The sequence below is a fragment of the Apodemus sylvaticus genome, chromosome 22 (genome assembly GCF_947179515.1).
Source record: "Apodemus sylvaticus chromosome 22, mApoSyl1.1, whole genome shotgun sequence".
In the NCBI taxonomy this organism is placed as follows: domain Eukaryota; kingdom Metazoa; phylum Chordata; class Mammalia; order Rodentia; family Muridae; genus Apodemus; species Apodemus sylvaticus.
Window position 1 is genome coordinate 52,631,450 of NC_067493.1, and position 14,383 is coordinate 52,645,832.

The 14,383-nt window shown below is 48.5% G+C and overlaps 1 protein-coding gene across 1 annotated transcript in view; it reads left to right on the forward strand.

Annotated features, from left to right (window-relative positions):
* Positions 1-14,383, forward strand: part of Srrm4 (serine/arginine repetitive matrix 4) — a 155,234-nt gene that overhangs the window by 121,612 nt on the left and 19,239 nt on the right. The window contains exons 4-8 of the mRNA XM_052168917.1: positions 1,240-1,311; positions 4,044-4,070; positions 5,442-5,492; positions 9,526-9,618; positions 10,283-10,439. Coding sequence (XP_052024877.1) covers positions 1,240-1,311; positions 4,044-4,070; positions 5,442-5,492; positions 9,526-9,618; positions 10,283-10,439 — 400 coding nt within the window. The remainder of the gene's footprint in view (positions 1-1,239; positions 1,312-4,043; positions 4,071-5,441; positions 5,493-9,525; positions 9,619-10,282; positions 10,440-14,383) is intronic.

Below are 14,383 nucleotides of genomic sequence, written 5' to 3' on the forward strand. Positions count from 1 at the left end.
GCTCAGGGAGAGTGCGGTGATATCCGGTGTCCCAACCATTGTAAGGTTGGGAATGGACTGGGGTGAATCGAGTTTCCGGATTTTCGAGGTGTGCAGATCGGAGAGGAGGAAACAGCGCATGCGTGGGGCTCCCTAATTATTCCCCCAGATGCACTTCCCTAGGTACGGAGTCCCTCAACCATTTCTCCTCGCTGATATTTTTGTTCAGCCTGCCAGGTCTTATTGTTTTATTTTTTTATTATTTTTTAAAAGATTTATTTATTATATGTAAGTATACTGCAGCTGTCTTCAGACACACCAGAAGAGGGCGTCAGATCTCATTACGGATGGTTGTGAACTATCGTGTGGTTTCTGGGGTTCGAACTCAGGGCCTCTGGAAGAACAGCTGAGCCATCTCTCCAGCCCTGTTTTTTATTATTATCATCATCATCATCATCATCATCATTTTTATTAATATTATTTTAAGGAAATAGATTTAGCTCTTTGAGATTTGGGGAATTTTATATGAAAACATGGACTTCTGGAATCTTCGATGGGCAAGGCGGGTGCTGTGGAAAGCAGGGCTGCACTCTCACAAGCCCCCTCTGAGAGGCTGCTGCTCCCTCTCCTCAGTACTCACCACTTCCAACTGTCTGCCAGGCAGCCTGCTCCCTAGGCCTGCCATCTTAGAGAGGTTCAGGCTGGCCCTGAGCTAACCTGCTAGAGACAAGCCAAGGACCTGGGCCTGTAGGTCAGGCTGAGTCAGCACCATGGCCCCAGGGAGGGTAACTGTTTCCCAGGTGCCCCTTGGTGGTGTCACCCATGCTATGACGTCAGGGAGCTTACCCAGGAGAGAGCATAGAGCAGACCATGGAATACGGAAGAGGCAGAGGTTTTTAGGAAAGCCACAGATGAGACCAAGAAAGCCCTTTATATTTAGCTAAGAGGATAGCCATGGGCCGATGCTGTTATAATGAACAAACCTCGGGAACAGAGAGAACTCTTTGAATCTCAGACCATCCCTGTCTGGGCTGTGTGTCTTTGGGCAGGTCACTTTACCTCTCTGAATTCCCCCCTCTTTTTTTATCTGAAAAGGGAGAATAGCAATTATATCTACTTAAGTGTAGGGCACATAATATCCAACACAAATGCAAGCTACTATCAGTATGGTGGCCAGCCCTGTATACCGTCCTCCCAAAAGTCAAGGGATTACGTCTCCATGGGGAAGGAACCCATGGCAGCCTGTCCCCCTCCCCACAGGTCCCCGTCCTACAGCCCATCGCCAGTCAAGAAGAAGAAGAAGAAAAGCTCTAAGAAACATAAGCGACACAGGTACTGTCTGTCCTTCCTCCCTGCAGACAGGGATGTCCTAGATGTGGCAGAGGCCAGGGGCCCAAAGGTCGCCGGATGAACCTTGTGTCCTCTCTGCAGCAGGCTCCCTTCATCTGTGTTTGATCTCTGCCTTCAGTGTGAGCTGTGAGGAGAAACAGATCCATCAAAGCTAGCTAGGACAAACAGAGCCAGTCGGTCGGTCGGAAGGACTCGGGAGGCTTTGGGAACCAGCCAGGCCTAGAGGAGAGGCCGGGGGTGAGGAATGGAGCACCGAGGGGACCCAGGCAGTTCCTCCTGTGTCCTGGGCCTGGTGGGTGGGCAGTGCGTTCTGCCCAGGTCTGCCACATCACAGGCCAAGCCAGAAGCAGACAATGTCTTGGTCATTATTTCAAAGTCCAGTTGTATTCTAGAAGTAGGGTCAACATCCAGGGTGGGGAAGAGGGGGAATCATGGGATTTGGACTCTCAGTCCTGGTGTTTACTCTACACACACACACACACACACACACACACACGTGCATGCACATATGCACACACATACTTAAACACACTCGAGTGCACTTGTACATGTACACACATCCATAGACATACATATGTGCACACACATGCACATGCATACTTAAACACACTCAAGTGTGTGTGCATACACACATATATACACATACAGATGCATGTACAAATGCATATACATAAACACACTTGAGTGTATGTATATACACAGAGACAGACACTCATGTGTATGCACACATGCACACACATACTTAAACACACTCAAATGTGTGTGCACACACAGACACGCATGTGCATGCACACACATACTTAAACACACTTGAGTTTGTTTATGCATGCATGCGTGTGTACACACACACGGAGTCAAATGCACATGCATGCTTACAGAGGAGAAAAAGACCAAGAGCCAGCAAAGCCAATGGGCCCAGCCAACATGTTATAATTGAGAAATTTTGCAATACAAAACTTGCATGATACCTTTCTTCTGCAAAGAAAGCCATGATCAAGGAGCCCCTTCCCGTGGACCGCCACCAGCCAGCTCAGAGGAACCTCGTGTCTGTGGGGCAGTCAGCTTGCTCTCCTGTACACATGGTCTGAGTCTTTGCAGTTGGCTGTTGATTTTAGGGAAAGAATGGTTTGTGATTTAGTCTAGTTTATCCGTATCTCTGATGCCCCTATACGGTTAAATTGTGTGCAGTTATCAGAGGTCATTTTGATTTTCCTCATCTTCAAAATGGCACAAAATCAGAGCCTTTTCAGTCCAGGGGTTTGGCCACATCTCACCCTGTGTTGCTAGGATGTCCTCCAACTCGGTTTGGTCCCACTGGCTGCATCAGCCACCCGTCCTTAGTCTCCAGTTAAGCAGAGATTGTGGGTAATTGGTGGCATGTGGTTAATTTAGAGTCATAAGTCATTCCCAACACAGAGCCTGATATAAGGCAAGGGCACACCCTTGAGTGTAGACAGACACTTGTCACCTGCCTGGGCTGAGCAGCTGGTGCCAGTGTCCAGGACTTTCCCACACCTGGATCCTGAAAGCCAGGTGGCTTCTCACTCAAAGCCTGTACTCCAGCCACTTATGAGGCCGACGCAAGCAGGCCACAAGTTCAACACCAGCCTGGTCAATTTAGTGAGACTCCGGAGAGAGAGGAGGGTGGGGAGAAATAAGAATGAATAGTCTGGCCCACCCTAAAGCCCCCTCGGGGCGCCTCCCTCCCCAGCCCATCTTCTCTGAGTTTGTGCTCCTGAAATGTTTGGTTAATGACTCTTGATGCTTTTGGAGGTAGTAGCAAACATAGGAGACCGTTGAGCCTTTCCTTTCCTTGATATCAGAGTTTGAGACCTTTTTAAACACTTCATTTTGACCTTGATAAACACTCAACCTTCTGAGCCCCAGAAACAAAACGGTGAGCAAAATCCAGCTTCTGCTCTCAAACTGTTCCCAACCACTGGGTCAATGGTGACTATTGGGTAAAGAGGCCTGCACCCCACTAAGGATGAACTGCTGGATTCAGAACCTGCTGCAAACTGCTGTGGGGAGGGCAGTGGAAGGGGAGGGCAGTGGAAGGGGAACCTGGGGGAGGGAGAAACACAGAAGTGACCAGACAATGAGTTTTGAGGGAAAGGGAGAGGAGCAGGAGGAGGAGGGAGAGAGAGGAACAGAAGGAGGAGGGAAAAGGAAAGGAGTAGGAGGAGGGGGAGGGGAAGGAGGAAGGGGGAGGGAGAGAAGCACAGGGAGGAGGGGAGGAGGGGGAATGAACAGAGGGAGGAGGGGGAGAAGGAGGGGAAGGAGCAGGGGTGGAGGGGAGAGGAGAAGGAGGGAGGGGGAGGAGGAACAATAGAAAGAGAAAAATTAGAATAAGGAAGAGGGGAAATCTACAATTAAGGAGAGAGATGGGAGGACTGAGGAGCACTGCACACTTTCCCATGCCCTCCTGGTCCAACTTCATCTTGGAGAAGCTTGCTGGAAATTTTTTATGAGCATTGACTGAGCATTAAGGTTTGGTATGTAAGGCAGCATTTCCAAGGGAGGTCTTCATGTTCTTCAAAATCTGATGGGGAGAAGGTTTAGCGAGGAGTCCTGAGTCCCACAGACCCCATCACACTAAGTAAGGCACTACCCTGGAAGAGATATCCACTCACCTGTGTTTATTCTCTCCGCCCACTACTCCCTCTCCTCCCTTCCTTCTGTCTTTCCTCCCCCTTCTCGTCCCTTTGAATCAGGTCTTTCTCCAAGAAAAGGAGACACAGGTAAGACTCCTGCTGCGTCTGGTCACACGCTCGGCCTTCTGAGTTCTGTGGGCTCTGGGTAGCTGCCAGGGTGATCGCCCAGCTTCCATCACTGTGTTTCCCTGGGGCTCCATGGGCCTCAGTTTCTTCAGCAATGAGAACCCATGTTGATTTTCCAGATCATTTATAGCCAGCTCTGAACTTCCATGGGCTTCTGTATGGCTCCTGGACCAAGCTCTACCCAGACACTGGAAGTCAAGGCCCTTAGGAGACACAAACCCCATTATCCGTCCATCGTAACTTTCTTACATTGTAGAGTGGTGGCCATACTTATGGTTCCCATTTGACAGATGGAGAAACTGAGACTAAGGCAAAAGAGGCTAGGACCACAGCCAAAATTCAAAGCCACATCTGTCAGAGAAGGGAATATATACAGGCAACAGGGGTGCTTCTTCTGTAACCATAGCTGCATCCAGAGTAGTTCAGAGACAGCAAAGCCCTTGTGTGTTCACTAGAGAGTAAATGGTCATTAACAATGCCCTTGGTTGCCAGTGAGTAGCATCCAGTCAGCCGCCCAGCCCAAGCTGTGGCTTCCTCCTTCCCTAGTTAAGGCAAGCAATGAAGTCGATTGTCTGATGGCACGTGAGCAGCAGAGGCAGGACTCAAGTTTGGTGTGGTGCCACTAGATGAAATTCATGCTCACGCCCCATTTCCAGGACCTCAGTAAGCAGCGATGGAGTCCAGTGAACGTGTGAAGGCAGTCTGGCTTGAGCTAGCAGGCTCACTGTCCCAGGCTGGTGTACACTGGGATCCTAGCTTGTCTCATTCTGACCACACCCTGGGGCTCTGGTACTTGAGTATTCGTGGGTACAGTGTTTCTTAATCTACCAAACCCCACCAGCCTTTGCCTATCTCAGTGGCATTCTACTCCCTCATAACCTGATTGACCAGTAGTCACAGGAGACCGTGGTCTGGGCCACACCCCAGCTCAGCTGTGAGATCCTGCCCAAGCGTCTCAGCCCATCAGATGTTTAAATTCTACATCTCTAAATTGGGTTCTTCGTACAAGCTGTGCCTCCACCTATAGGCAGTGGGAACAGTAGAGCGAGATCGTTCACAACAGAGTGTTTAGCACAGACCTGATGCATACTAAGACCTCAGCATAGCAGGTGCTGCCGCTGACCTTCACGGCCATCGCTGTGATTAGCCTACCAGAGTGAACTCAGCCTCTTCTGGCGCCTTGTTCTCAGGGCGCGTGAGCCAGGAACCCTGGCCTAACTCACTTTGTAAAGATGCTGGCATCTGAACAACCTGCCTGTGTTTAATCTTGAGCTGTGCTCAGTGCGTTAGTTTATTTTTATCATTCAATTAACTGGCCCGTTTCTCATTTAGTTCCTGTAGCCCTAAAAGCAAAAGACGGGAAGAGAAGAGGCACAAAAAACAGTGAGTACCCAAACACCCCTGGAGCACCCTCTGCTGTTTGAGGAAGCAGAGGCCTGGTCTCTCCTCAGCTGGATTGTTAGCCACATAATAAACAGGGACAGGGAGGGAAGGGATGGTGGCTGAGAGGGAGGAAGAAAGAGACAGAGGAAGAGAAGAGAGGCCTTTATGCAAGGCTTGGGGTATGCATGGAGAGACGGATTGCATAGGACAAGTGGGTGTGTGCATGTGTGCTTGGGATGCGCAGTGTATTTGTTCATGTCATGTGCTCATCATATGTGTAACATGTATGTATACCATGTACCTATTTGTATGTAGCTTGTATAAGTGTAGTGTGCACATCATTTACAAATGTCTATATATTTTTACTCCATGCAAACTTCTGTGCCCATGGTACGCACAGTGCATGTCACATAGTGCATGTATGCATGGGATCTAGCTGGATGCACATGAATGTCTTTGTGTGCCTGTGTGTGTATGAGCATGGCGGCAAACAACATTCGAGTTTGGGCAGTGTGGGCCCATGTGTATGAACTGCTCACTCTGCATGAACACTGTATGTCTGCATTCTGTGTAGGTTGTGTATTTGGCAGTCTTTACCTATGCTCATGTTGTGTGTGCATGGATTATGGGGTGTAATCATGGTCTGTGTGTGTGTGTGCGTGTGTGTGTGTGTGTGTGTGTGTGTGTGTGTGTGTGTGTGTATGTGTGTGTGTGTTTGTGTGTGTGTACTAGCATCTACACCTATACTCTGATGATGGTTTACATACTCTGGCTTACAGTACAATGCTCCCTGTGAGTTCCAAGTCTCAGGCCCAGCTGTTTCACAGTTTATAGCTGGTAGTAGAAATTCAAATCAGCCAGTACTGCCTGTGGAGTTCAGCTCCCCATCAAATTAAAAGTAAATTTGGTTACACCCTGTAAATGTTAGTGCAATGTGTTTTCCAATCAACTAATATTTTATCTCCCGCCAAGAAGCATCTAAAGAGAGAGGATCAAAGAGGACAGAATGAAAGGAGACAGCTTCTGAGGAGGGAGAGAGGAAGAGGCAGGGTACGGGGGAGGGCGCTCAGCGTGGCTGCCTCAAAGGCTCCCTTCATTCAAGGTCATCACAGAGAAGGACATTTCAGTCAGAACCACAGAGACATGGACCGTGCTCCAGAAGGAAAGAGGAAAGACTCCAGTAAGATCAGGGAAGGACCTCCCCATTGGCCAATTCGTTTAAATGAAGTCATCAAGAGAAACCCATCCCTGAAATAGACTCTATTACCACCCCACTATGAGGACGAAGAAACAGAGTCACTGGAACTGGTGACCTGAGTGTGTTGTAACCCTGCAGTTTGGCTCTGGGGTTCTCACTCTCGGCACACATCACATGTTCTTGGGGACCAGTAGCCCTGGGTGGGACAACCTCAAGAGCATTGGGAGGGATAGTGGCAGCCCTGCGATTGTCACCCTCTCTGGTGTGAAAAGCTAGAGGAGCTCCAGCAATTCCTGATAGTTGATCATCAAAAAGCTAGACAAAGCACAAGAGGTAGACCAGAGAGGGAGAATGCCAGGGACTTCCAGGAAGCAATGGGTTGTTCTCTTACCAAGCTGATGGAGAGTTGCCTTCCCTGGCACATGACAGTGGGCACAGGGCAATGGCATGTGAGAGTAGTGAGGGACGCAAGCTTGAGACATGCAGTAGGGACACCATGGGAGAATGGGGCTTACTGCTAATGGTGAGAGTGGCTTGCTGCTAGAGGGAGGCTGTGTGCTAGAAACATAGTTTCAACTCTTGTAGAAGGGAATCCTAGGCTGCATGCTAGAAACATAGTTTCAACTCTCTGGAATCAGTTTCCTCATGTACCATGGAGGGGGTGGGGGTGGGGATGCTTAGAATGTAATGCCTGGGCCTGAAGGATGTGTTAGATATGGGTGACCTGAGGTCATTGCCATCTTCCTCCAGAAGGTCTCTAGAGCCAGAAAACCGAGTTACACATCCATTGTAGCTTGTGTCTGGCAGGTCAGTGTAGAGTGCGTTTAATGGCTAAGTCAGATAGAAAGCCAGGCAGGGCCAGCTCCTGCAGGAGTTAGGGGTTCAAGAGCAGAGTCTGGACAGAGCAAGCATAAAGGCATTGAGGAGGTTTAAAACAGGGAAATAATGTTGCCCAATAGTTGTAGCCAAATAATCCAGTTCTTTTGCTGAGATAAACAAGCAGATTCCTAAGTCACCAACATTCCACATGCCCTTCATTTTGTGTTGTCTTAATTGTTTTGTAGGGAGGGTCTAACTATGGAGCCCAGGCAAACGTTGAACTACATAGTTCAAGGCTGTAGGGTTAAGGGGGAGGTGGGGGGGGGAGGTGTCCTGTGTCTGCTCAGCCACAGGGCTCAGGCCCGCCCCTCGTGTTGAGGCGGGGCATGAGGCGCACAGTCTGAGGTCCTGGGGAGGATCCGTAGAAGAGCTGAGAATGGAGTTGGGGTCCGTGGGCTGGATCTAGCCCCGGGCCGAAGGGGAAAGGGGGGAGTTCCGGCTGGATCCTGTGAGGTTAGAGTCCTTGGCTTGTTTGGTGGGCAGCTTGGCTTAGTGGAGGTCATGGCCGAGAGCGCTGAGAGGCCTTCTGCAGGAGATTAGATGGCTGACTCCATGGCTCCCCATGGTGGATACCGATAAAAAGAGGCACATGGTTTTACGACATTTATTGTCATGGTGGAAAGTGGATAAGTAAAACCATACCCCACCTCTCAGGGTGGGCCTGAGGTTAAATATTTTTTGCAGAGAGGAGTGTCTTCAAAGGGCAATTTATTGGCTAAGCCTCCAGGCCTTTAGGTACCTCATTAAAATAGCTCTATCTTGAGGCTACATGACCACAGGTTGTGTCCTCTACCTGTGGAGGGGCTTGAGGCATTGCCCTTACATGACTGATGGTCACAGATCTATGGAGTGCTGCGGCCTCGTGTCTGAAAACCAGGCAAAATGCCTGCTGTCTCTCAGGGTCACCAGGGTTTCAAACCTTAGCTCAACCAGGAACCAGGCTGCCTTTCACGGTCCTACAAAGGCAGCCTCTAACTCATGATCCCCCGCCTCAGCTTTCCAAGTACTAGGATTCAGGTGTGAGCTACCACACCTGATTTCCTTGTTCATCCTCAGGCAGATTGAGACCCGTCCTTGGGAGTGGTTGAAGTGAGGCAGGGTGAGCTTGCTGTTAGTGGAGGGGCAGTGGCTATGGATGCTGATGGTGGCCGCCTGTGTTGACGGGGACTCCTGACTCCATTCCAGGGGCCTGGAGCTCATGTGATGAGTCAAAGGTCACCAGCCAGCAGCTGAAAGGCCCAGTAAACTCTGCAAAAGTGCTTTGTGTGCGTGGAAGGTTATCTTTTTGTTTTAAAGGAATGTCTCTGTAAGATAGGGATTATTTTACATTAAAGAGTCTATACTAGTTTCTCCATGTCCTTGAAACATCAAGGATCCAGCAGGCAGAAGGCTGGAAGCTCAACAGACCCTTTTGCTTCAGCCCAGGCCATACATAGATCAGTATTTTGCTAGAACCTGGCTAGCCTTTGGAACTGAGTGAAATGCAGATCCAGACCCTGGGAAGAGACAGGGGAGACTTCCTGCCTGGGACGCCATTTGTACCAGGACAGCTTGTAGCAGGAGGACAAGTCTCGTGTTAATCATCATCCACATCTTCACAAAGGCCCTTTTCTGCTTCCCTGTGCTCAGTGTGGTTGGGCAGAGACACCCCCTCCCCCCAAGATGCCAGCAGGAGGCTGAGGCTGAGAAGCTGGGAGGTGTGTCCCTCTGGGATCCACTTAGACTTCTCTTGGGTAGGAATTCAATAAGAAGCTGGGACCCTCCCTCACCCCCACTATAAAAGGTGTCACTGACTTGTCATAGAGCATTGGAGTGACTGGCAAGTGGTATGGGGAATCACAAAGTGACAGAGGCATTATGTATTACAAGATCTGTAATCTACAATGTCTCACCTCTCTCTCTCTCTCTCTCTCTCTCTCTCTCTCTCTCTCTCTCTCTCTCATCTCTCACCACAAGATCTCGAAGCCGGAAGTCGAACCGACATAGACATCACCGTGGCCCCTCAAGGTCCCAGAGTTCAGAACTGCGCTCCCCCAGCTGCGAGAGCAGGTAACCCCTTTGTCCCTGACCCTTATCTTCCAGCCACATGGATGCTTGATGCAACCTCTGTCCCACACTGAGTAGCTCTTAACTCTAACCCTAACCCTAACTCTAAGCCTAACACTAACCCTAACCTCAACCCTAACCCTAACCCCTAACCCTGATCCTAACCCTAACCCCTAACCCTAATCCTAACCCTAACCCCTAACCCTAATCCTAACCCTAACCCCTAACCCTAATCCTAACCCTAACCCCTAATCCTAATCCTAACCCTAACCCCTAACCCTAATCCTAGCCCTAACCCCTAATCCTAATCCTAATCCTAACCCTAACCCCTAACCCTAACCCCTAATGCTAATCCTAATCCTAATCCTAACCCTAACCCCTAATGCTAATCCTAATCCTAACCCCTAACCCTAATCCTAACCCCTAAGCCTATATTTAAGCCTAACCCCTAACCCTATCTTAGTTAGGGCTTTACTGCTGGGAATAGACACCATGACCAAGGCAACAAACAGGAGCCATTCTTACATACACAGACACACCCAGGAACAAAATCATACAAGCATACAGAAGCATACTCTGACACTCTCCAATGAGTGTTGGTTGCCCGACCGTATTTCCACTATACTCACTTCAAAACGCCTTCAGGTATCTTTTTCTTGATCCCCAGGCACCGAGGTCGGTCTCCTGAGGAAGGGCGGAAATCCCGCCGAATGCACTCCCGCCGCTGCTCCAAGAACCACTGCAAGGTCAGCCCGGAGGCCCGGTCCAGCCACCTGCAAGGCCAGCCCCTCCAGAGGCTCGGCTTCCTGTCAGCCAGGGGTGTAGTAAGTATTGCACACAGCCCCTCTGCCAGCCTTGTCATGACTCTTGTGGGAGGTGGAGGTCCAAGCTCAGGGCAGTGTGTGATAACTTTTAATTCAGTTTTGGGTAAAATTCCCCCCTGATTCCAGATCTTGTTATTGACTCAGCAAACACACAGTCATTCGACAGCCTTTGACAGCACTTGGCTTGGGGACTCGGGAGGCAGAGGAGGGAAAGCTAAAACACCTCGTATTTCAGGATGGGTGTTGAAACACAGATACTGGCCTCTAGGTGACATGTGTGAGATGCGTATAGGTTTCTTAGGGTTGGGCAGGAGAAAGGGGCCTTTGACATTGGAAAGACACTATGGCTTTTATTTAAAGTGTCCATTTCTCATGCCAGTTGGCCGGCAGCAGCGGCCGACAGCTGGACTCTGACTCCTCCTGGCCGTGTGAGCTTGCAGTACTTGACCTGCGTCTTCTTATGTGTTCACACAGAGAATCTCAGGTGTTGAGAGCTAAGCTGCTATCACTCATCCCTCCCACAGATGGGGCAGAAATATCAAAATTCAGAGAGGTTGGGAACTGGGGAAAAGTCACAGAGTGAGATAATGCTGAATCTAACTTAGTGAGCCAGCAATGAATAAAAGCTGGCATAAAACCCTCCTCCCTCCGATCAACAAGAAGTAATTGGTGTGACTGCAAACACTTGGTGTGGGATGGATCTGAATCTAAGGCCCAGCTTCATCCTAGCTATGGGGTTTTGGGCAAGCTTTATCATCTCAGTTTTCTCACTGGGTAAACTGATTCCATTTAAGGCAGCTGGATCTCTTTGGTAAGAGGAAGTATGTGAGAAGGCCTTTTGCAGACGCTAACGGGACACAGAGAAAAACAGGATGAGAGTCAGCCTTGACATAGCACAAGATTGTAGCCAGCAGCACGAAGGTGTCTGCCTTCCAGGTCCATGAGAACTTGGACATTCAAGGAGGTGCTCCCCTTAAAAAGGCAGAGGTGGAAGCAAGGAGGAGTTCAGGGGTGCTTGTGGGAAGATCAGGGTTAGGAATTGATAATAAGCAACACTGTCGCCTGGTGGATACAATAGGTATTTGCAATGCATTCTGGGAAATTCTTCACATCAAGGTACCTTGTGTCACTGGGTCTTCTGTATGGCTGGTAGTACTCTGCCTAAGTACCTCCTTTTCAAGATGTCTGTGACTACTGAGAACATGCAGGTGTCAAGTCCCTACCAGCATTCTCTCACCTCTAAATGCTCTAAATCTCATGTGCTACAACTACATGGCTGAAGACAACTACAGCAGCCAAGCTCTGAGTCTTTATAATCAACTAACCCAACTTCCACAAGTCTCAGCCTTCCCAGCTGGGAAATGGGTGTGATTATTTCACTTATAGAAAAAGCATAAGTAAACTTGAATGATGAGCAGCGAGAAACAGAAAAATGTTCCCAAGTGAGTCTCCTGAGTCTCCCATGTGCTTGTGCCTGTGGTAGCCTACCTAGTAGCCCCAGACCTTAGCTACAATGTGCCAGTGGTGAAACCAGACTTATACTCTCTCACCTATATGGAATGGTTTCCTAAGAAGCTCATATGTGTGAAGATGCTACTGAAAACTATCTTTCCTCACTTACCAGTGATGCTACCAGACTAGCTCTTCACTGTTTCTTTTCTATAGCACAGTCTCTTGGTGTCTGTGAAGTACAATGCTCCATGAACCCCCAGAACTCTCCATATCCCCCAGGAGCCTCCATATCCCCCAGGAGTCCAATCCCTGTCAGAAGAACAAAATGCCGGGCTTCATCTTTATATGCAAGGAGGAGGCCTTAAGAGCTCACCTCTTTCCCACAACTTGGTTGTGAAAGACAAAAAAATGGAGAAGTATAAGAAACTAACGATGGCTTTGGCAAGGTGGAATTGTTAAAAAATAAAACAGGGCATTATGATTGTACAACCATACACACACACACACACACACACACACACATAAATGCATGCATGCATGCATACGTGCACATTTATATATATACAGTGTCTTCTTCAAAAATTAATCATTTAGCCCAGTGCTTGGTCCAGGGACAAAACTTGGATAATATTCTAAATTCCTGCTGTGGAACCTTGAGCTAGTCACATTACCTCTAGTGTCTCTGTGTCCTCAAATTCTGAAAAAAACTTGACAACTAATGAGACCTATTTCATAAGCTTGTCATGGAGTCACCGTGATTAGCTGTGAGTAAACATTTTATAATGCAATTGGTGAGAGGCAAATGCTATACAATACTTGTTGGTGGTACCAACAATATCACAGGTACAACAGCAAGGGTTTTAGAGGCATTACCAGAAGACATGGTAATAACAAAAGTACACTTCCCACCTTGGGTAAGCCAATTGGTAAACTAGAACAAAAGTCAAAATCCTGCTTTCTGCAGGATTACCTTTCTATATAAAAACTGGTTAGATCCAATATGGCTTCACTCACCCCATTTGAGGTTGTCTGGCTCCTGGAAGTATCAAATACGCTCCCAAAGCCTAATTCCATGTTCCCTCTGTGCTTGGCCCTTTTGTCTTCTCCATTACAAAGGCAGAAATGAGAGAAGATTCCAGGTACATCCCAGGTGTCCCAAGAGTTCCAGAACCAAGATCTTTCTCCATTAGATGGAACAGCAGGACTATTTACATGGAATCACCTGCCAATTATTTCTTCAGGTCCGCCCGTGTCTACTGAGCATCTGTAAAGGATTAGGCTCTGTTTTTTGCTCTGGACATGTGATGGACAGGGAAGGAAGTCTGTGCCTGATAAGAGAGAACATAGATGAGGTGACAAGGAAAGGATCAAATGTGGCTAAGGACAGGAGTTGAGATGAGGCAGAAGGTTGGCTGACAGGAAAAGGTGTTAGGATTGGGGCAGATAGAATGTAAACTCAGAAAACTACGAGCAGGATTTAGCCAGTATGAAGAAAATGGAAGTTCTATAAACTCTAAGAGCCTCCTTTGCAATGTCCCCAGTGTTCTGCACACAGACCTCTTTTGAAAACAGCCAAGAGCAGGTACATGGAAGGAAATTCTTTGTATCTATGCCTGTGCAAATGAAGGCCTTGACTCTGAACTGGTTCCTGGTTCGTTAAAGGTGACTCTTTAGCTTGGTCATGGAGCATCTCAAGGACCCAGTAGTTTAATTAGAGCAGGATTGTACCTGTGGGCACCATGCCTTCCTGTGCTTGTTAAAACAGTCAAATGAGTGCACACCGGATTGGTAAATAGGTTATCTTGCTGCCTCATCCCCTCCCCTGCCAACCAATTATCCCTCCCCTGACACTTTCTCTACATTCCCCTGGCCTTAGAATACAATAGCTAATCCCTTTCGGTGCCAAGCCTGCCTTCTGATGGGGTGTACTTAACACTCAAGCAGTTGGTTACTGTTCAGAGTATCACTCTCAGCAGCTGGGGAGCAAGCACACTATGCCGTGGAGGTGTTACACTTCTTGTCTTGATGTCTGAGGGGAATTTACAATAAGAGGTTGTCTGAGCTGGACACTGAAGGATGGGTGGGATGCACTGATTTGAAATGTCTCATGTAGAGAAGGAAACAGAATATCATTAAGTGGCAGGTGCCACCGCATAAACTGCAGAGTTATCCCCCAACCTCCAGTTTCTTAAAGACACACATCGTTATCATCCCCATTTTGCAGATGGAAAAAGTGAGGCTCCGGGACCACCATGATCTAGAAAGGTAACACAATTGGGAGGGAAGAGAGACAGCAGAGACCAGATACTGTACACTAGAAGCTGTGATATCAGCAGAGAGTAGACAGGACAGCGGGGATGCCAGTGGCCCTGGATGCTTCATGGAGGCCTTTCTATTTCTGTTGTGTGGTCATTCTCCATCAAGCCTCTCATGACTGCAGAGGGGATCTGGGAAAAGGACTTAATCGGAACCAGGGAGGAGCCAAGCCACCT